Genomic DNA, 24,236 nt, shown 5'->3' with positions numbered 1-24,236 from the left:
TCCTCTGAAACCTCATGCATTTGCTTTAATCGACAGACAGCTGAAAAGTGTCCTCTCCTGTGACATTTCCTGCATTCCACATCCTTTGCTGGGAAATCTTTCCATCTGTGGAAAGGGGATTTCCCACATTTGCGACTAACATTTGAACTAGCTACTGGTGCTGTCTGTGATTGTTTTCTCCACGTCTGTCTCTGTTCTGTGTTCCCCTCCGTTGTTTTAGCTCTGTATGAAAATGCATGTATTTCCTCACTCTCTTCGTTCTGCAAGGAGCTGCTGTCGCGCAGTATCGTCTGCTGTCTTTTTACTGTCTCACTCTGCCTAACCTGGTTCACAGCTTTGGACAAGGTAAGCTGGGAATCCAACTGTAACTTTTCAGAAAGTGATATATTTCTTATTCCGACTACAATCAAATCAAATTTATTTATATAGCCCTTCGTACATCAGCTGATATCTCAAAGTGCTGTACAGAAACCCAGCCTAAAACCCCAAACAGCAAGCAATGCAGGTGTAGAAGCACGGTGGCTAGGAAAAACTCCCTAGAAAGGCCAAAACCTAGGAAGAAACCTAGAGAGGAACCAGGCTATGTGGGGTGGCCAGTCCTCTTCTGGCTGTGCCGGGTGGAGATTATAACAAAACATGGTCAAGATGTTCAAATGTTCATAAATGACCAGCATGGTCGAATAATAATAAGGCAGAATAGTTGAAACTGGAGCAGCAGCACAGTCAGGTGGACTGGGGACAGCAAGGAGTCATCATGTCAGGTATTCCTGGGGCATGGTCCTATGGCTCAGGTCCTCCGAGAGAGAGAAAGAAAGAGAGAATTAGAGAGAGCATATGTGGGATGGCCAGTCCTCTTCTGGCTGTGCCGGGTGGAGATTATAACAGAACATGGCCAAGATGTTCAAATGTTCATAAATGACCAGCATGGTCGAATAATAATAAGGCAGAACAGTTGAAACTGGAGCAGCAGCACAGCCAGGTGGACTGGGGACAGCAAGGAGTCATCATGTCAGGTAGTCCTGGGGCATGGTCCTAGGGCTCAGGTCCTCCGAGAGAGAGAAAGAGAGAAGGAGAGAATTAGAGAACGCACACTTAGATTCACACAGGACACCGAATAGGACAGGAGAAGTACTCCAGATATAACAAACTGACCCTAGCCCCCCGACACATAAACTACTGCAGCATAAATACTGGAGGCTGAGACAGGAGGGGTCAGGAGACACTGTGGCCCCATCCGAGGACACCCCCGGACAGGGCCAAACAGGAAGGATATAACCCCACCCACTTTGCCAAAGCACAGCCCCCACACCACTAGAGGGATATCTTCAACCACCAACTTACCATCCTGAGACAAGGCTGAGTATAGCCCACAAAGACCTCCGCCACGGCACAACCCAAGGGGGGGTTGTGACTCAGCCCCTGTAATAGGGTTAGAGGCAGAGAATCCCAGTGGAAAGAGGGGAACCGGCCAGGCAGAGACAGCAAGGGCGGTTCGTTGCTCCAGAGCCTTTCCGTTCACCCTCCCACTCCTGGGCCAGACTACACTCAATCATATGACCCACTGAAGAGATGAGTCTTCAGTAGAGACTTAAAGGTTGAGACCGAGTTTGCGTCTCTGACATGGGTAGGCAGACCGTTCCATAAAAATGGAGCTCTATAGGAGAAAGCCCTGCCTCCAGCTGTTTGCTTAAAAATTCTAGGGACAATTAGGAGGCCTGCGTCTTGTGACCGTAGCGTACGTGTAGGTATGTACGGCAGGACCAAATCAGAGAGATAGGTAGGAGCAAGCCCATGTAATGCTTTGTAGGTTAGCAGTAAAACCTTGAAATCAGCCCTTGCTTTGACAGGAAGCCAGTGTAGAGAGGCTAGCACTGGAGTAATATGATAATTTTTTGGTTCTAGTCAGGATTCTAGCAGCCGTATTTAGCACTAACTGAAGTTTATTTAGTGTTTTATCTGGGTAGCCGGAAAGTAGAGCATTGCAGTAGTCTAACCTAGAAGTGACAAAAGCATGGATACATTTTTCTACATCATTTTTGGACAGAATGTTTCTGATTTTTGCAATGTTACGTAGATGGAAAAAAGCTGTCCTTGAAATGATCTTGATATGTTCTTCAAAAGAGAGATCGGGGTCCAGAGTAACGCCGAGGTCCTTCACAGTTTTATTTGAGACGACTGTACAACCATCAAGATGAATTGTCAGATTCAACAGAAGATCTCTTTATTTCTTGGGACCTAGAACAAGCATCTCTGTTTTGTCCGAGTTTAAAAGTAGAAAGTTTGCAGCCATCCACTTCCTTATGTCTGAAACACATTCTTCTAGCAAGGGCAATTTTGGGGTCCGATCTCGGATCAGCTCTTCCCTGAGCGCGCCAAACTGACAATGTTCTGCTAGTTTGTGAACAGCTGTGATAAAACTGTTGGTGGTTTCACCCTGCTCCTGTTTGCGCATATTAAACCTAGCTCTCTAAAAAATAATGTTTGTCTCCCTACAAAATGCATTTCAAAACAGTCTTTAACGGCACTGTAGTTAAGTTTCTCTTCCTCGGTCAACGTTGAAGCATTTAATATATCCTCGACTTCATCACCCATAGAGTAGATCAGTGTATTAAATTGAAATGCCTCATTTTTCACATTTAAGCCTGATGCTACCCTGTACCTTTCAAAGCGCCTGATCCATTTCGGCCAGTTTTGAATGTCCATACAAACAAAATTCTCCCGGGGACTAATGCGAAATCCGTCAGCACTAGCCACTGGCCTGTTCGTGTTTGCGCCAGAGCCCGTTGAACTTGGAGTCGCAACCCCTGAAATCCCGCCAGCTTCTTCCTCTTGCAACATGTTGCTTAGCTGTAGCTTAGTCCTTTTTCGTTAGCTAACAAAATAATGATATGCGCTGTTTTATCTCCAACACTGTGCCCTCCTTGCTTTGAAACAGCCTGAATGTATGATTTACTTGGTACCTCCTTCACGTTTATGTGAATTTTAAAACCACTTCTGACACCATGTAGTATGATCTAAAATAAAGACGCGCGACAACGAGGTTCTAGCTCCAGCCTGTTTATTAACCTAACCCTCCCATGTCCTACATAGGTACGGATACCCCCAAGGGACATCCTACTACAGTTTGGACACAAAATCTCTGTGTAGTTGTAGCCTTAGACAGATTGAAAGATTAAGGGTGGCTTCAAAGCAAAACCCATGAAATGCAGCGTTGCGGTGTGACGGCAACTACTGGGGAGAAATGATTAGTAAAAACACTGCTCTCTGTTTTCAATTGGTTGACGGACAGTACAGCACAACACTAGGCCCTTACCCAACGCACTCCTCCCATTGAAAACCTGATATTTGCGTCATTGCGTCATGTAAAGACATGTTACCGTGGAAACGATCTCAACAACTATGAGTTGAAAACCCAGTCTTCAGTCAGCTCAACTGTCCTACAACACAATATTCTATAACTGGCGAGTTTTGTCTCAGATACTGTGTGGGTAGGCTAGTCTACATGACAGATACTGTGTGGGGAGGCTAGTCTACATGACAGATACTGTGTGGGGAGGCTAGTGTACATGACAGATACTGTGTGGGGATGCTAGTCTACATGACAGATACTGTGTGGGTAGGCTAGTCTACATGACAGATACTGTGTGGGGAGGCTAGTCTACATGACAGATACTGTGTTTGTAGGCTAGTCTACATGACAGATACAGTGTAGGGAGGCTAGTCTACATGACAGATACTGTGTGGTGAGGCTAGTCTACATGACAGATACTGTGTAGGGAGGCTAGTCTACATGACAGATACTGTGTAGGGAGGCTAGTCTACATGACAGATACTGTGTAGGGAGGCTAGTCTACATGACAGATACTGTGTAGGGAGGCTAGTCTACATGACAGATACTGTGTGGTGAGGCTAGTCTACATGACAGATACTGTGTAGGGAGGCTAGTCTACATGACAGATACTGTGTGGGAAGGCTAGTCTACATGACAGATACTGTGTGGTGAGGCTAGTCTACATGACAGATACTGTGTAGGGAGGCTAGTCTACATGACAGATACTGTGTAGGGAGGCTAGTCTACATGACAGATACTGTGTGGGAAGGCTAGTCTACATGACAGATACTGTGTGGTGAGGCTAGTCTACATGACAGATACTGTGTAGGGAGGCTAGTCTACATGACAGATACTGTGTAGGGAGGCTAGTCTACATGACAGATACTGTGTGGTGAGGCTAGTCTACATGACAGATACTGTGTAGGGAGGCTAGTCTACATGACAGATACTGTGTGGGAAGGCTAGTCTACATGACAGATACTGTGTGGTGAGGCTAGTCTACATGACAGATACTGTGTAGGGAGGCTAGTCTACATGACAGATACTGTGTAGGGAGGCTAGTCTACATGACAGATACTGTGTGGGAAGGCTAGTCTACATGACAGATACTGTGTGGTGAGGCTAGTCTACATGACAGATACTGTGTAGGGAGGCTAGTCTACATGACAGATACTGTGTAGGGAGGCTAGTCTACATGACAGATACTGTGTGGTGAGGCTAGTCTACATGACAGATACTGTGTTTGTAGGCTAGTCTACATGACAGATACAGTGTAGGGAGGCTAGTCTACATGACAGATACTGTGTGGGGAGGCTAGTCTACATGACAGATACTGTGTGGTGAGGCTAGTCTACATGACAGATACTGTGTAGGGAGGCTAGTCTACATGACAGATACTGTGTGGGGATGCTAGTCTACATGACAGATACTGTGTGGGTAGGCTAGTCTACATGACAGATACTGTGTGGGGAGGCTAGTCTACATGACAGATACTGTGTGGTGAGGCTAGTCTACATGACAGATACTGTGTAGGGAGGCTAGTCTACATGACAGATACTGTGTAGGGAGGCTAGTCTACATGACAGATACTGTGTGGGGATGCTAGTCTACATGACAGATACTGTGTGGGTAGGCTAGTCTACATGACAGATACTGTGTGGGGAGGCTAGTCTACATGACAGATACTGTGTAGGGAGGCTAGTCTACATGACAGATACTGTGTAGGGAGGCTAGTCTACATGACAGATACTGTGTGGGGATGCTAGTCTACATGACAGATACTGTGTGGGTAGGCTAGTCTACATGACAGATACTGTGTGGGGAGGCTAGTCTACATGACAGATACTGTGTGGGGAGGCTAGTCTACATGACAGATACTGTGTGGGAAGGCTAGTCTACATGACAGATACTGTGTAGGGAGGCTAGTCTACATGACAGATACTGTGTGGGAGGCTAGTCTACATGACAGATACTGTGTAGGGAGGCTAGTCTACATGACAGATACTGTGTGGTGAGGCTAGTCTACATGACAGATACTGTGTAGGGAGGCTAGTCTACATGACAGATACTGTGTAGGGAGGCTAGTCTACATGACAGATACTGTGTAGGGAGGCTAGTCTACATGACAGATACTGTGTAGGGAGGCTAGTCTACATGACAGATACTGTGTAGGGAGGCTAGTCTACATGACAGATACTGTGTGGGAGGCTAGTCTACATGACAGATACTGTGTAGGGAGGCTAGTCTACATGACAGATACTGTGTGGTGAGGCTAGTCTACATGACAGATACTGTGTAGGGAGGCTAGTCTACATGACAGATACTGTGTAGGGAGGCTAGTCTACATGACAGATACTGTGTGGGAGGCTAGTCTACATGACAGATACTGTGTAGGGAGGCTAGTCTACATGACAGATACTGTGTGGTGAGGCTAGTCTACATGACAGATACTGTGTGGGGAGGCTAGTCTACATGACAGATACTGTGTTTGTAGGCTAGTCTACATGACAGATACTGTGTGGTGAGGCTAGTCTACATGACAGATACTGTGTTTGTAGGCTAGTCTACATGACAGATACTGTGTGGTGAGGCTAGTCTACATGACAGATACTGTGTAGGGAGGCTAGTCTACATGACAGATACTGTGTGGGGAGGCTAGTCTACATGACAGATACTGTGTGGGGAGGCTAGTCTACATGACAGATACTGTGTAGGGAGGCTAGTCTACATGACAGATACTGTGTGGGGAGGCTAGTCTACATGACAGATACTGTGTAGGGAGGCTAGTCTACATGACAGATACTGTGTGGGGAGGCTAGTCTACATGACAGATACTGTGTAGGGAGGCTAGTCTACATGACAGATACTGTGTGGGAAGGCTAGTCTACATGACAGATACTGTGTGGGGAGGCTAGTCTACATGACAGATACTGTGTGGGGAGGCTAGTCTACATGACAGATACTGTGTAGGGAGGCTAGTCTACATGACAGATACTGTGTGGGAAGGCTAGTCTACATGACAGATACTGTGTGGGGAGGCTAGTCTACATGACAGATACTGTGTGGGGAGGCTAGTCTACATGACAGATACTGTGTGGTGAGGCTAGTCTACATGACAGATACTGTGTAGGGAGGCTAGTCTACATGACAGATACTGTGTAGGGAGGCTAGTCTACATGACAGATACTGTGTGGTGAGGCTAGTCTACATGACAGATACTGTGTAGGGAGGCTAGTCTACATGACAGATACTGTGTAGGGAGGCTAGTCTACATGACAGATACAGTGTAGGGAGGCTAGTCTACATGACAGATACTGTGTGGTGAGGCTAGTCTACATGACAGATACTGTGTAGGGAGGCTAGTCTACATGACAGATACTGTGTGGGGAGGCTAGTCTACATGACAGATACTGTGTAGGGAGGCTAGTCTACATGACAGATACTGTGTGGGGAGGCTAGTCTACATGACAGATACTGTGTGGGGAGGCTAGTCTACATGACAGATACTGTGTAGGGAGGCTAGTCTACATGACAGATACTGTGTGGGGAGGCTATACATGACAGATACTGTGTAGGGAGGCTAGTCTACATGACAGATACTGTGTAGGGAGGCTAGTCTACATGACAGATACTGTGTAGGGAGGCTAGTCTACATGACAGATACTGTGTGGGGAGGCTAGTCTACATGACAGATACTGTGTAGGGAGGCTAGTCTACATGACAGATACTGTGTGGGGAGGCTAGTCTACATGACAGATACTGTGTAGGGAGGCTAGTCTACATGACAGATACTGTGTAGGGAGGCTAGTCTACATGACAGATACTGTGTGGGGAGGCTAGTCTACATGACAGATACTGTGTGGGAAGGCTAGTCTACATGACAGATACTGTGTAGGGAGGCTAGTCTACATGACAGATACTGTGTAGGGAGGCTAGTCTACATGACAGATACTGTGTGGTGAGGCTAGTCTACATGACAGATACTGTGTAGGGAGGCTAGTCTACATGACAGATACTGTGTGGTGAGGCTAGTCTACATGACAGATACTGTGTGGTGAGGCTAGTCTACATGACAGATACTGTGTGGTGAGGCTAGTCTACATGACAGATACTGTGTAGGGAGGCTAGTCTACATGACAGATACTGTGTGGTGAGGCTAGTCTACATGACAGATACTGTGTAGGGAGGCTAGTCTACATGACAGATACTGTGTGGTGAGGCTAGTCTACATGACAGATACTGTGTAGGGAGGCTAGTCTACATGACAGATACTGTGTGGGGAGGCTAGTCTACATGACAGATACTGTGTGGGGAGGCTAGTCTACATGACAGATACTGTGTGGGAAGGCTAGTCTACATGACAGATACTGTGTGGTGAGGCTAGTCTACATGACAGATACTGTGTAGGGAGGCTAGTCTACATGACAGATACTGTGTAGGGAGGCTAGTCTACATGACAGATACTGTGTAGGGAGGCTAGTCTACATGACAGATACTGTGTAGGGAGGCTAGTCTACATGACAGATACTGTGTAGGGAGGCTAGTCTACATGACAGATACTGTGTAGGGAGGCTAGTCTACATGACAGATACTGTGTGGGGAGGCTAGTCTACATGACAGATACTGTGTAGGGAGGCTAGTCTACATGACAGATACTGTGTAGGGAGGCTAGTCTACATGACAGATACTGTGTAGGGAGGCTAGTCTACATGACAGATACTGTGTGGTGAGGCTAGTCTACATGACAGATACTGTGTAGGGAGGCTAGTCTACATGACAGATACTGTGTGGGGAGGCTAGTCTACATGACAGATACTGTGTGGGGAGGCTAGTCTACATGACAGATACTGTGTAGGGAGGCTAGTCTACATGACAGATACTGTGTAGGGAGGCTAGTCTACATGACAGATACTGTGTGGGAAGGCTAGTCTACATGACAGATACTGTGTGGGAAGGCTAGTCTACATGACAGATACTGTGTGGGAAGGCTAGTCTACATGACAGATACTGTGTGGGGAGGCTAGTCTACATGACAGATACTGTGTGGGGAGGCTAGTCTACATGACAGATACTGTGTAGGGAGGCTAGTCTACATGACAGATACTGTGTAGGGAGGCTAGTCTACATGACAGATACTGTGTAGGGAGGCTAGTCTACATGACAGATACTGTGTAGGGAGGCTAGTCTACATGACAGATACTGTGTAGGGAGGCTAGTCTACATGACAGATACTGTGTGGGGAGGCTAGTCTACATGACAGATACTGTGTGGGAAGGCTAGTCTACATGACAGATACTGTGTAGGGAGGCTAGTGTACATGACAGATACTGTGTGGGAAGGCTAGTCTACATGACAGATACTGTGTGGTGAGGCTAGTCTACATGACAGATACTGTGTAGGGAGGCTAGTGTACATGACAGATACTGTGTGGGAAGGCTAGTCTACATGACAGATACTGTGTGGGAAGGCTAGTCTACATGACAGATACTGTGTGGGGAGGCTAGTCTACATGACAGATACTGTGTGGGGAGGCTAGTCTACATGACAGATACTGTGTGGGGAGGCTAGTCTACATGACAGATACTGTGTGGGGAGGCTAGTCTACATGACAGATACTGTGTAGGGAGGCTAGTCTACATGACAGATACTGTGTGGGGAGGCTAGTCTACATGACAGATACTGTGTGGTGAGGCTAGTCTACATGACAGATACTGTGTGGTGAGGCTAGTCTACATGACAGATACTGTGTGGGGAGGCTAGTGTACATGACAGATACTGTGTGGGGAGGCTAGTCTACATGACAGATACTGTGTAGGGAGGCTAGTCTACATGACAGATACTGTGTGGGAAGGCTAGTCTACATGACAGATACTGTGTGGGGAGGCTAGTCTACATGACAGATACTGTGTGGGGAGGCTAGTCTACATGACAGATACTGTGTGGGGAGGCTAGTCTACATGACAGATACTGTGTAGGGAGGCTAGTCTACATGACAGATACTGTGTGGGGAGGCTAGTCTACATGACAGATACTGTGTGGGGAGGCTAGTCTACATGACAGATACTGTGTAGGGAGGCTAGTGTACATGACAGATACTGTGTGGGGAGGCTAGTCTACATGACAGATACTGTGTAGGGAGGCTAGTCTACATGACAGATACTGTGTGGGAAGGCTAGTCTACATGACAGATACTGTGTGGGGAGGCTAGTCTACATGACAGATACTGTGTGGTGAGGCTAGTCTACATGACAGATACTGTGTGGGGAGGCTAGTCTACATGACAGATACTGTGTAGGGAGGCTAGTCTACATGACAGATACTGTGTGGGGAGGCTAGTCTACATGACAGATACTGTGTGGGAAGGCTAGTCTACATGACAGATACTGTGTGGGGAGGCTAGTCTACATGACAGATACTGTGTGGTGAGGCTAGTCTACATGACAGATACTGTGTGGGGAGGCTAGTCTACATGACAGATACTGTGTGGGGAGGCTAGTCTACATGACAGATACTGTGTGGGGAGGCTAGTGTACATGACAGATACTGTGTGGGGAGGCTAGTCTACATGACAGATACTGTGTAGGGAGGCTAGTGTACATGACAGATACTGTGTGGGGAGGCTAGTCTACATGACAGATACTGTGTGGGGAGGCTAGTCTACATGACAGATACTGTGTAGGGAGGCTAGTCTACATGACAGATACTGTGTGGGGAGGCTAGTCTACATGACAGATACTGTGTGGGGAGGCTAGTCTACATGACAGATACTGTGTGGGGAGGCTAGTCTACATGACAGATACTGTGTGGGGAGGCTAGTCTACATGACAGATACTGTGTGGGGAGGCTAGTCTACATGACAGATACTGTGTAGGGAGGCTAGTCTACATGACAGATACTGTGTGGGGAGGCTAGTCTACATGACAGATACTGTGTGGGGAGGCTAGTCTACATGACAGATACTGTGTGGGGAGGCTAGTCTACATGACAGATACTGTGTGGGGAGGCTAGTCTACATGACAGATACTGTGTGGGGAGGCTAGTCTACATGACAGATACTGTGTAGGGAGGCTAGTCTACATGACAGATACTGTGTGGTGAGGCTAGTCTACATGACAGATACTGTGTAGGGAGGCTAGTCTACATGACAGATACTGTGTGGGGAGGCTAGTCTACATGACAGATACTGTGTAGGGAGGCTAGTCTACATGACAGATACTGTGTGGGGAGGCTAGTCTACATGACAGATACTGTGTGGTGAGGCTAGTCTACATGACAGATACTGTGTAGGGAGGCTAGTCTACATGACAGATACTGTGTGGGGAGGCTAGTCTACATGACAGATACTGTGTAGGGAGGCTAGTCTACATGACAGATACTGTGTGGGGAGGCTAGTCTACATGACAGATACTGTGTGGGGATGCTAGTCTACATGACAGATATATATTTATTTATTTGGTTAAACATGGAGCTCAACACAGCTGGGAGTTGAAGTTTAGGCATGAACTCCAAATTCGTTAGTTTTGGCGTTAACTCAGAATGGTTAAAGTTTGGGTTAGGCTTAAGACAAAAATATCAAACAACTATATCGCTGAATTCAATATTTCAACCTTTGGAATCAAAAGCAGATTATGGACATCCAGTATCCCTGTCCACAACGCCGTAGCAAAACAAAAACCTACTGGAAAGTAGCAGCTCTCACTGTTGCCCCTAGTGTCCGGTTTCCATATCATTTTACAACGTCCTCAGACATGGATGGATGTCGAATACTGATTTGTATCATGGATGACCTGGCTGACAGCGGTAGAGAGAGAGAGGTAGAGAGACGTAGACAAAGAGGTAGAGAGAGTGGTAGAGAGAGAGTGGTAGAGAGAGTGTTAGAGAGGTAGAGAGACGTAGACAAAGAGGTAGAGAGAGAGGTGGAGAGGTAGAGAGAGAGGTAATGAGAGGTCATGTATCTGATGCAGCAGGTCACCTGACATGCTCTGTTAATCACTCCCGTGGTTAAATTGATCGGAGCCGCTCTACATAAGGAACATTGATCAATCTAGCCAAGTGAAAGAGACACAGCAGCTCAATTTGGGAAGAGTCAGAGCCATATAGATTAACTCAGTTTGGCAAGTTTAGTTGAAGATTCATAATGTGTTTTGTGGGTTTTAGAAGCTTTGAGAATGTTCTAATAAGGCAACTTAGAAAGTAGAGTGTGAGAAATATCTGACCGGTCTGCTCTCTATCCCTCTCGTTCTCCCATTACCTGCTCTCTCTTTCATTCACTAGCTGTAGCTCAAATGTAGTAGGTCACTCTGTCTCAGGGAAGTTACTACCATCTTGACAAACTGCTCACAAATTCCACACTGATGGTGTCTGAAAACCCGCCATTATATTACCCACAGAATCACAGGCTAAATTCAGTTGACAAATGTTGAATTCACCTATAAGAGTTCTTGATGGGGTTGAGCTGACCTCAATGACATATTTGATATTCTAATGCGGGGATCATCAACTAGATTCAGCCGCAGGCTGATGTTTTTTGGAGTTGAGATGATGGTCGGAACATAATTACAAATAATTTGGAGTCTGCAAATTGACGGCAAGAAGCCCAGACAGATATAATGCTTGACTAAAACATAATCGTATGAGACCGTGCTTACATTTGTATATGATCATTTGTCTCTATTAAAGGGGAATACTTGGGAATAAAACCACCTGTGGGACAAATTGGGTAGGTTACTTTCTAAATGTAATCCGGTACTAGTTACCTGTCCAAAATTATAATCATTGATGTAACTTTTGGAATACCCAAACTCGGTAATGTAATCTGATTACATTCAGTTACTTTTAGATTACTTTCCCCTTAAGAAGAAGGCAAAAATGTATGTTACCAATTGAACATCTATTGCAGGATAAATCAATGTTAAAGTTTACATGGCTGGCCATATATGGATGTTAAATTTTACTTTATGGGTTGGTTATGTAGTCTTCTTCAAACCCATAGCTATATACTACATATAATAATAAGATGCAATGATATCTTTACATTAATATATATCATTTATAAGTCAAAAAATGGATGTAGCAACTACAGATTGCCCCTTTAAAGTCCATCAAAATTGTGTGAGTTTGAGCATGTGTCCATGTGTCCAGCATGTGTCCACTGTCTGTCCACTGGTTTCAAAAACATTGATTGATGGGCATTGTTCACTTCTTGAATTCAACCATTTTTGGGTTCAAATACACATTTAGATTTGTGAACCAACATCCACAACAACCACAATACGTAAGATGCAAATAGTTAAATGAGAGAGCAGCAGTGTGATTAACATCAATGCACTATGTAGATATCAATATGTGATATCCGTATCGCCGAATATGTGATATCCGTATCGCCGTAGACTACACCACTGCTGTCATCCTTACCTCCAAGCGTTTATTCAAATTGGATAATCTTCGGATGTCGACAGGTCACACCATTGGAAGACATAGCTTGGACTGTTGCCTACAAAAGCCTATTCCTTCTTTTTTCCCGCGATTCATCCAACACATTTGGTGTTCCATCATAGCGGTCTCTGATTTGTGGTCAGACTCGCTCAGATTGAACAAACTTAAACTTCCGCCTTTTTTCAATGATGATTTGAATGTCATTGAAAAAACGGAGAAGTGTCAAAGATTTATTTGAGCAAACATCCTTTCTGAATTTAAAAGTAATCCTAAAGTAATCATCTAGTTTTTCAAAATTACAGTTGAAGTCAGAAGTTTACATACACCTTAGCCAAATACATTTAAACTCAGTTTTTCACAATTCTTGACATTTAATCCTAGTAAAAGTTCCCTGTCTTAGGTCAGTTAGGATCACCACTTTATTTTAAAAAGTGGTGAGGTGGTGAGTACCCCCAGTGGGTCAGAGGTTTACATACACTCAATTAATACTTGGTAGCATTGCCTTTAACTTGTTTAACTTAGTCAAACGTTTCGGGTAGCCTTCCACAAGCTTCCCACAATAAGTTGGGGGAATTTTGGCCCATTCCTCCTGACAGAGCTGGTGTAATGGAGTCAGGTTTTTAGGCCTCCTTGCTCGCACATGCTTTTTCAGTTCTGCCCGCACATTTTCTATAGGATTGAGGTCAGGGCTTTTTGATGGCCACTCCAATACCTTGACTTTGTTGTCCTTAAGCCATTTTGCCACAACTTTGGAAGTATGCTTGGGGTCATTGTCTACTTGGAAGACCCATTTGTGACCAAGCTTCAACTTCCTGACTGATGTCTTGAGATGTTGCTTCAATATATCCAGATAATTTTCCTCCCTCATGATGCCATCTTTTTTTTTATGTCAACCAGTCCCTCTTACAGCAAAGCACCCCCACAACACGTTGCTGCCACCCCCATGCTTCACTGTTGGGATGGTGTTTTTCGGCTTGCAAGCCTCCCCCTTTTTCCTCCAAATACAACAATGGGAATTATGGCCAAACAGTTCTATTTTTGTTCCATCAGACCAGAGGATATTTCTCCAAAAAGTACAATCTTTGTCTGCATGTGCAGTTGCAGACCGTAGTCAGGCTTTTTATGGCGTTTTCTCTAGCAGTGGCTTCTTCCTTTCTGTGCGGCCTTTCAGGTTAAGCCGATATAGGACTTGTTTTACTGTGGATATAGATACTTTTCTACCCGTTTCCCCCAGCATCTTCACAAGGTCCTTTGCTGTTGTTCTGGGATTGATTTGCACTTTTCACACCAATGTACATTCATCTCTAGGAGACAGAATGCGTCTCCTTCCTGAGCTCTATAACAGCTGCAATGGTCCCATGGTGTTTATACTTGTGAAATATTGTTTGTACAGATGAACGTGGTATCTTCAGGCGGTCTTGGCTGATTTCTTTTGATTTTCCCATGATGTCAAGCAAAGAGGCCCTGAGTTTGAAGGTAGGCCTTGAAATACATTCACAGGTTTACCTCCAATTGACTCAAATGATGTCAATTAGCCTGTCAGTAGCTTCTAAAGCCATGACATCATTTTCTGGAATTTTCCAAGATGTTTAAAGGCACAGTCAACTTAGTGTATATTTACTTCTGATCCACTGTAATTGTGAAATAATCTGTCTGTAAACAATTTGTTCTAAACTGACTTTTCTGGTTAAATAAAAAAATAAAAACATGTACAAGCCCTTAATAACCAACAGTGCAGTTCACGAAGAGTTAAGAAAATATTTACCAAGTAGACTAAAATAAAAAGTAATAATAAAAAGTAACACAATAAGAATAACAATAACAAGGCTATATACAGGGGGCACCAGTACCGAGTCAGTGTGTGGGGGTACAGGTTATTTGAAGTAATTTGTACATGTAGGTGGGGGTGAATTGACTATGCATAGATGTCCCTTTAAGAGCAGCATAGCAGGGAGGACTTGAGTGCTGATGACACTTTGCGGAAATGAAAGTTAACTTGTGAGCAGGAATTCAATATGGTTACGAACTCTCTCCTACTCTTTACACAAGTTTCACAAGGTCTACCTTTCGTCAAGTCAAAGAGGAGTAAGCACACTCAGGTGAGTAAAGAGAGACATAGATATTTACCTGGAATTCTGCCATAATCCCTGCACTTCCTGTTTTTCCTCCTGTGTTCCACTTTTGGAAAATTCTGATAACATATAGACAGCCTAGTATCAGATCATAAGTCACCTTCTCCAAACAGTAAACGGGCAATAGGCAGTTGCTACATCCATTTTTTGACTTATAAATTAATTATATATATATATATATATATATATATATATATATATATATATATATATATATATATATATACACTACCATTCAAAAGTTTGGGGTCACTTCAAAATGTTCTTGTTTTGAAAGAAAAGCAACATTTTCTTGTCCATTAAAATAACATCAAATTGATCGGAAATACAGTGTAGACATTGTTAATGTTGTAAATGACTATTGTACGTAGCTCAAAACTGCAGATTTTTTATGGAATATCTACATAGGCGTACAGAGGCCCATTATCAGCAACCATCACTCATGTGTTCCAATGGCACGTTGTGTTAGCTAATCCAAGTTTATCATTTTAAAAGGCTAATTGATCATTAGAAAACCCTTTTGCAATTATGTTAACACAGCTGAAAACTGTTATCTGATAAAAGAAGCAACAAAACGGGCCTTCTTTAGATGAGTTGAGTATCTGGAGCATCAGCATTTGTGAGTCTATTCTTGTTCTGGGAAATTAAGGCTATTCCATGCGAGAAATTGCCAAGAAACTGAAGATCTCGTATAACTCTGTGTACTGCTCCCTTCACAGAACAGCGCAAACTGGCTCAAACCAGAATAGAAAGAAGAGTGGGAGGCCCCGGTGCACAACTGAGCAAGAGGACAAGTACATTAGAGTGTCTAGTATGAGAAACAGATGCCTCAATAGTCCTCAACTGGCAGCTTCATTAAATAGTACCCGCAAAACACCAGTCTCAACGTCAACAGTGTGAAGAGGCGACTCCGGGATGCTGGCCTTCTAGGCAGAGTTGCAAAGAAAAGCCATATCTCAGACTAGCCAAAAAAAAGAAAAGATTAAGATGGGCAAAATAACAAAGACACTGGACAAAGGAACTCTGCCTAGAAGGCCAGCATCCCGGAGTCGCCTCTTCACTGTTGACGTTGAGACTGGTGTTTTGTACTTATCCTCTTGCTCAGTTGTGCAACAGGGCCTACCACTCCTCTTTCTATTCTGGTTAGAACCCGTTTGCGCTGTTCTGTGAAGGGAGTAGTACACAGCATTGTACGAGATCTTCGGGCAGGACAGTTTGTCATTATGACCGGGGTATTTGAGGCAAAATATCTAAAGTATCGTATGATTAAACAGACTTCCCAAACATAGGTCTGTTGTAGACCCACTTCCCCTCTGCTTAGCTCATGTCAAAATAAAAGTTCTGCTTGTGCACTATATGTGGACAAAAAAACTTGTCAGGGACTTTCATTTTGACTTAAGCTAAGCAGAGAGGAAGTGGGAAAGCTGAGTTAGAAAGCTGATTGAATTTACCTGGGTAAGAGTACAGTACACTCGTGTTAACTCCTTCTCTTTATGATAAAAAGCTTTGTCTATCTCTAAAAACAATGTCAAAACTGTCAAAATTGTTTTGATATCACTACAAAAATGATCTTACATCTAACAATACATTTAGTATTCCGAAAGTTAATTACAGTATAACGATGACTCATTACAGGAATGTCTATACTGTTTAACGTTGATTCATTCCAGGAAGTATTTTAATAGTTGTTTTATTGTGTTCCAGAAATGGCGTCCTCTAGCCGTCTCCTGTCTGAAGAGCAGTTCCAGTGCTCTATCTGTCTGGATGTGTTCACTGAGCCTGTCTCCACTCCATGTGGACACAACTTCTGCAAGGTCTGTATCAGTGGATACTGGGATACAACTGACCTGTGCCAGTGTCCAATGTGTAAGAGGACATTCTACACAAGACCAGAGCTCAATATCAACACAGCATTCCGAGATGTTGTAGATTATGTTAACAGGATCAGAGTCAAAAACAGAGAAAAGTCCCCTGCTGAGGCTGGAGAAGTGGTCTGTGACATCTGCACTAGGATTAAGCTCAAGGCCTTGAAGTCCTGCCTGGAGTGTCAGACCTCTTTCTGTGAGACTCACCTGCAGCCTCATCAGAGAGTCACCGGCCTGAAAAGGCACAAGCTAATAGATCCCGTGGAGAACATGGAAGATAGGATGTGTAAGAAGCATGACAGACAGCTGGAGCTGTTCTGTAGGACTGACCAGACTTGTGTGTGTCAGTTCTGCACTGAGGCAGACCACAAGACTCACCACACCGTCCCTCTAGAGAAAGAGTTTGGAGAGAGGAAGGCTCAGCTGGTGAAGACGGAGCAACATGTATGGCAGATGATCCAGGAGCGACTAGAGAAGGTTCAGAAGATCAAACATTCAGTAGAGTTCAGCAAGAAAGATACACAGAGAGTGATGGCAGACAGTCTGCAGGTTTTCACTGATCTGATGGATTCCATTGAGAAAAGCAAGAAGGAGCTCATTGAGGAGGTTGAGGAGAAGCAGAAAGCAGCAGAGAATCAGGCTGAAGGGTTTATTGAAGAGCTGGAGCAGGAAATCACTGACCTACATAGGAGACACACTGAGCTGGAACAGCTCTCACACACTGAGGACCACCTCCACCTCCTCCAGATCTTCCCATCCCTGTACACCACTCCAAACATCAAGGACTGGTCTGAGATCAGTGTTTACAGTGAGACGTGTGTGGGGAATTTGAGGAGTGTTTTGAGAAGCTTTGTGTCTGAGCTGGAAAAGACAGTGAGGAGAGCATTTTCTGAAAAATTCACTAATGCAATGGAGGACTTTCATGACATCAATCTGAAAAAGATGCAGCAGTATGCAGTGGATGTGACTCTGGACCCTGATACAGCATATGACAGGGTCGTCCAATCTAAGGACAAGAAACAGTTGAGAAAAGGAAGAAAAAATCTCCCTGACAACACAGATAGGTTTCGTTGAAGTTAGTCTGTCCTATGAAGAGAGGGCTTCTCCACAGCGAGATTCTACTATGAGGTGTAGGTGGAGGAGAGGACTTGCTGGAAGTTAAGGGTACTAATTCCAATTTGATTTTCAGTGTTGTTTCTACACATTAATCACGTTGAGACAAAATGAGGGAATGACCAGTCCTTTGAGGTTTTTGGATTGAAGTTTGCACACCTTGAGTGATATATAGAAATGTACTGAATGATGTATGAAGGAGTGTATTGTTGTTTGTTTGTTTGTTTGTATGTTTTGTTTGATAAATATCACCAGATTGGGTCTGCTGGATGATCGAGATTACTCCCTAAGGATTAGTGGTGACTCTGCGATGAGGTGTCATAGACAGTGTCATAGTGGGAGTATAAACCAATTTGGAAAAATTGTTTCAACAGAATGTGTTGTTACTCGCTTTGACATGTGTTTTGGAGATTTTCATTGGGAATATTGGTAGTATCAATTTGTCATAGGGTAAATTATTGTTTGGATTTCTTGAAACGCTTGACTGGATTTCCTGAATCAGAGGTTCACTGAACTGAATTGTTGAACTGAATTGTCCTTTCTCAAAGTTATGGTGACTACAGATGGTATCTAAATGCATGGAAGGGATCATTTGACCAAACGGTGTAGACCTCAAAACCCCCTCTAACCGGCTGAAGATATGGCACTCAGTTCGGTCCTGTCCTGCACCACTTCTGTCAAGAGACCTGAGTCTGAGCCAGCAACCGGTGTACAGCATCCAGTTGAAGTTATCAACTGCCTTTTCTCTCATGCCCTTCTCTCAGGAGTGTGACAGGAGTGAGCATGGAGAGAGATCCATTCCAAAACTTCTCTTATGTTGCCGGTATACTGGTTGACAAATGGACAATACATAATAGGAGTTGTGGTGGGACTCAGGTGAGACATTGAAATTGGGACATTGTCATGGGCCATCCACTTTGAACTGCGAAGCTATCTGAAAAAAAAAGAAAAAATGCCAGAAGATTGAATGCCGGGAAAGGGAGGGGGTTGGTCAACTGTGCCCGTAAATATTTTAGACTTTTCTGAAATAGTTTATTTTGGGGTATCAGTTTGATTGTGGAGGTCTACACACTGCTAAATGTATAGTAATTTAGGCTAAGAATGCATTGAGATAGTGATCTGTAAATAATCATGATGAGAGAGTTAAAACTAGAATTTTGAGATTAATATTTTGTATGTTAATATAAATGTACATTCTGCCAGTGTTGATGTGTTAAATTGAGGGTTTACATTTTGAGTAATAGAACCAATGTGAATGCTATTCTCAACATGCCTTGGTGAATGGAAAGGTGATCTCTGATCCTGAGAGGGAAACTGATCCTAATCTATTTGACCTATATCCTATTTCATTTATATCCATAACCAAATTGAAATGTTTAATGATAATACTCAGGAATTATAGCAAGTTTGTGCTAACGGTGCATAGCCATAAGTGTTGCCTTATAAATAGTGGGCTCTTGATGCTTGTCCTGGGTTATGTTCATTGGGCAGTAAACGGAAGAAATGTTACTTAAAACATCTTAAGGATTAGCCCCTTTTTTTCAATTTTCACCGAAAATGAAATACCCGAATCTAACTGCTTGTAACTCAGAATCTGAAGCAAGGATATGCATATTCTTGGTACCATTTGAAAGGACACACACGTTTATGGAAACATGAAAGGAATGTAGTAGAATATAACACAATAGATCTGGTAAAAGATAATACAAAGAAAAAAACAACCATTATTTTTCTGTACCATCATCTTTGAAATGCAAGGGAAAGGCCATCATGTATTATTCCAGCCCCGGTGCAATTTAGATTTTGGCCACTAGATGGAATCAGTGTATGTGCATAGTTTTAGACTGATCCAATGAACCATTGCATTTCTGTTAAATTTGTTTTAGCAAGACTGCCCAAATGTGCCTAATTTGTTTATTAATAACTTTTTATGTTCAAAATTGTGCACTCTCCTCAAACAATAGCATGGTATTATTTCACTGTAATAGCTACTGTAAATTGGACAGTGCAGTTAGATTAAACAAGGAGTCACTACATGGATTTGTCCAGCCAGATATGCTCATTTTAGTTTCTATAGATGGTGCTATAGGGATGAAAATTGCCTTTTCTACCATGCTGACCAATGCTCAGTATCAACATGATGATTTGTTTCGTACTGATGAAAAATGTACTCTGACTTAGATTGATGAGAATTGCTTAATGATATTTGTATGTCATTTTAAACTTTGGAATTTTTCTTTTAAGTTGAGAAAAATCTCAAAATGGGGGAATGTGATAGAAAAATTACATATTTACCTGATTTGTTTGATATTAATAGTTAACAGTTATATACTTAACTAATAGTAAGACATTTCTGTTCTATTAAATGTCTGTTTGAACTGAGAGGAGCCTAAAAACCTAAGGCTGGCATTCCATAGATAAGATGTGGTGGGTGTAACCGAGATAGAGAGAGCCTGGAAGAACAGAACAAAGGCCTCAGGATTCATAATTATCCTAGCATGTGGGAAACTAAGATGAGGTGGGGTTACAAATAACACCATAGGGGTGGGACCAGCCATGACTAAGCATTCTTAGAGACCAGCTATGTAAGTAACAGCATTTTTTTGTAAAGGTCACGCTACTTTGCCCAACAGTCAAGTGTTGGGCTGACTAGTCTCATTATTTCAATAATTAATCAATATTAAATAAAGAATTGTTTGACGAAAAGACAAAGTCTCTATCAGTGTGAATTTCCACGACAAAGTCACTCTGAATAAGAGTGTCTGCTAAATTACTCAAATGTAATGTCGAAATGATTCTGTTGAAAACAACGGGTGGACATTTTGGAGGCAGTCTCCTGTTCGTATAGATTGTTCAGATGGCAATGTCAGGACAACAATGTGCACGCTTCAATAGGGCAGAAGTCTGTGTTGTTGGGATTCTGGATGACCAGATAGCTACCAACAATGACAAGGAACTGCCATGTGGGGAATAATAAGTAGCTAGTTTCATCTTGTTCTTGATACCACGTCTTATTTTGAGGTGTTTTGACTGATTATGTCAATGACAATATGGCTAAAATGCTCTAGCTAACCAACAACTGATGATGTATTTGAGAGACAAGGGCTCATTCTGCTAATTTATTTATGTTTTCAATTAACATTGGAGACAAAATATAGTTTACATGTTTCAACGATCTAAGCCAACCACGTCTGTTTTGCCCCATAGTTACGCACACGTTTGTTATGTTAATAAACAAATCACTAATCTATTAAATGTCAGTGATTCAGACCAATTCAGCAATATGGTGTGCTTCAAATTCAAATAACTCTGGCTTCCTGCACCATCAGGAGTTTACCATAGGAATACATAAATGTGCTATCACTATCTACTGGATTTAATGTATATGACCTCAAACTCAACCCTGGACCTCAAAGCCAATTCCACTGCATTTTTTATTGTCCCCCTCTAATCAGGGACCAACAACCTCTCCCTCAATGTGAGCAAGAAAAAGGAGATGATTGTGGGCTACAGGAAAAGGAGGGCTGAACAGGCCACCATTTACATCGACAAGGCTGAAGTGGAGCGTGTTGAGAGTTTAAAGTTCCTTGGTGTCCACATCACCGACAAACTATCACGGTCCAAACACACCAAGACAGTCATGAAGAGGGCACGACAACACCTTTCCCCCTCAGGAGACTGGAACATTTTGGCATGGGTCCCCAAATCCTAAAAAAATCCTGACTGGTTCCATCACCGCCTGGTATGGCAACTGCTTGAACGGCAAGCGGTACCGGAGCACCAAGTCTAGTTCCAAAAGGCTCCTGAACAGCTTCTACCCCCAAGCTATAAGACTGCTGAACAAGCAATCAAACAGCCACCTGGACTACTTACATTTTGTTTTAACACTGCTGCTACTTGCTGTTAATATTCTAGGCATAGTCAATTTACCCTTACCTACATGTACAAATTACCTCGAATAACCTGTACATCCGCACATTTACTCAGTACCGGTGCCCCCTGTACATAGCCTCGCTATTGTTATGTAATTCTACTGTGTTACTTTTTTTATTTTCACTATATTTTACTTAGTAAATATTTTCTTAATTGACTCTATTTATTGACCTGCACTGTTGGTTAAGGGCTTGTAAGTAAGCATTTCACGGTAAGGTCTACAACTGTTGTATTCGGCATATGTGACAAATAAAATTCGATTTGATTTAGACTGGGGACACCAGGTGTGTGCAATTAATTATTAGGTACAACAGAAAAGCAGCCGCATGCCACTTTGCTTAAAAAAAAAACTTGTGAGCAGGAATTACATATGGTAACGAAATCTCATACTCTTTACACAAGTTTCACAAAGTCTACCCTTCGTCAAGACAAAGAGGAGTAAGCACACTCAGGTGAGTAAAGAGAGAAACAGAGATATTTACCTTGACGTGTGGAATTCTGACATAATCATTGCACTTCCTGTTTTTCTTCCCATATTCCACTTTTGGAAAATACTGATAACATACAGTGGGGCAAAAAATATTTAGTCAGCCACCAATTGTGCAAGTTCTCCCACTTAAAAAAGATGAGAGAGGCCTGTAATTTTCATCATAGGTACACTTCAACTATGACAGACAAAATGAGAAAAAGAATTCAGAAAATCACATTGTAGGATTTTTTATGAATTTATTAGCGAATTATGGTGGGAAATAAGTATCAGAATCTGTTGTTCTGAAGAGCAGTTCCAGTGCCCTATCTGTCTGGAAGTGTTCACTGAGCCTGTAAGGTCTGTATCAGTGGATATTGGGATACAACTGACCTGTGCCAGTGTCCAATGTGTAAACAAATATTCCACCGAAGACCAGAGCTAAAAACCAACACACCATTCAGAGATGTTGTAGATCATTTTAAGATGATCAGAATCAGAGACACAGACACAGATGAGTCCCCTGCCGAGGCTGGGGAAGTGTCCTGTGATGTCTGCACTGGGACAAAGCTCAAGGCCCTGAAGTCCAGCCTGGAGTACCTGACCTCTTTCTGTGAGACTCACCTGCAGCCTCATCAGAGAGTCTAATGGACCCCGTTGAGAAACTGGAAGACAGGATGTGTAAGAAGCATGACAGACTGCTGGAGCTGTTCTGTAGGACCGACCAGGCGTGTGTGTGTCAGTTCTGCATTGAGACAGACCACAAGACTCACCACGTCGTCCCTCTAGAGGAAGAGTGTGGAGAGAGGAAGGTTCAGCTGGGGAAGACGGAGCAACAGATACGGCAGATGATCCAGGAGCGACTAGAGAAGGTTCAGAACAAACGCTCAGTAGAGTTCAGCAAGAGAGATGCACAGAGCGAGATGGCAGACAGCCTGCAAGTATTCAGTGATCTGATGGATTCCATTCAGAGAAGCCAGGCTGAGTTCATTGAGGTGGTTGAGGAGAAGCAGAAAGCAGCAGAGAATCTGGCTGAAGGGTTTATTAAAGAGCTGGAGCAATAAATCAATGACCTACGTAGGAGACACACTGAGTTAGAACAGCTCTCACACACTGAGGAACACCCCCTCCAGAGCTTCCCATCCCTGTGTACCCCTCCAAATACTAAGGACTGGTCTGAGATCAGTGTTCACAGTGAGCTGTGTGTGGCGAATGTGAGGAGAGTTTTGAGGAGCTCTTTGTCTGAGCTGGAGAAGACTGCTAGGAGAGCATTTTCTGAGCTTGAGGAAAAATTCAACAAAGCAATGGAGGAGTTTCCTGACATCAATCTGAAGAAGATGCAGCAGTATGCAGTGGATGTGACTCTGGACCCTGATACAGCAAATGCCTTTCTCAGCCTGTCTGTGGACGGAAACAAGTGAGAAGCGGTGTACAGAAGCGGCACCCGCTAACACCGCAAAAAGTGTTGGTAGTTTCAATAGCTCTGTCCTGGGAAAAGAGGTCTTCTCCTCTGGGAGATTCTACTATGAGTTGCAGGTGGAGGGGGTGACTTGCTGGGAGTTAGGAGTGGCCAGAGAGTCCATCGACAGGAAGGGGTTGTCACTGAGCCCTGAGAATGGATTCTGGACTGTGGGACTTTAAAAAAGGGATAGTTGTCAGGCCAACAACTCTCCTTCTCTAACTCTATTCATTGAGAAGCCCCAGAAAGTAGTGGTGTTTGTGGATTATGAGGAGGGTTAGGTATCCTTCTACAATGTGGAGGCCAGGGCTCATATCTACTCTTTCATTGGCTACATTCACTGAGAAACTCTATCCATACTTCAGCCATGCTAATCTTGGTGCTGGTAAAAACACTGCCCCATTGGTCATTACTCCTGTCAATTACAAAGACTGAATCAGAGTCCACTATAGTCATGGAGGTTTAAGCAACACAGAATCGGCAATGTAATAAAAATTCCGAA

At 43.4% G+C, this 24,236-nt stretch overlaps 1 protein-coding gene and 1 pseudogene across 2 annotated transcripts; both read left to right on the top strand.

Annotated features, from left to right (window-relative positions):
- Window positions 1-144: 144 nt before the first annotated feature.
- On the top strand, window positions 145-20,588 carry LOC110491339 (tripartite motif-containing protein 29-like). Of its 2 annotated transcripts, none has more exons than XM_090201871.1 (2): window positions 145-345; window positions 16,603-20,588. In XM_090201871.1, exons 1-2 carry the CDS (start codon window positions 237-239, stop codon window positions 17,835-17,837), a joined length of 1,344 nt encoding a protein of 447 aa, XP_090057997.1. In that variant the 5' UTR covers window positions 145-236; the 3' UTR covers window positions 17,838-20,588. The 2 variants fall into 2 exon arrangements, with proteins under 2 accessions (XP_090057997.1, XP_021420384.2); XM_021564709.3 differs by lacking the exon at window positions 145-345 and adding an exon at window positions 14,711-14,865.
- On the top strand, window positions 18,517-24,236 carry LOC110492824 (E3 ubiquitin-protein ligase TRIM39-like; annotated as a pseudogene).

This window comes from Oncorhynchus mykiss, chromosome 16 (assembly GCF_057628025.1).
Source record: "Oncorhynchus mykiss isolate SJ-2025 chromosome 16, ASM5762802v1, whole genome shotgun sequence".
In the NCBI taxonomy this organism is placed as follows: domain Eukaryota; kingdom Metazoa; phylum Chordata; class Actinopteri; order Salmoniformes; family Salmonidae; genus Oncorhynchus; species Oncorhynchus mykiss.
Note: the sequence above shows the minus strand (reverse complement) of the source record. Positions and strands in the feature narration are given on the sequence as shown.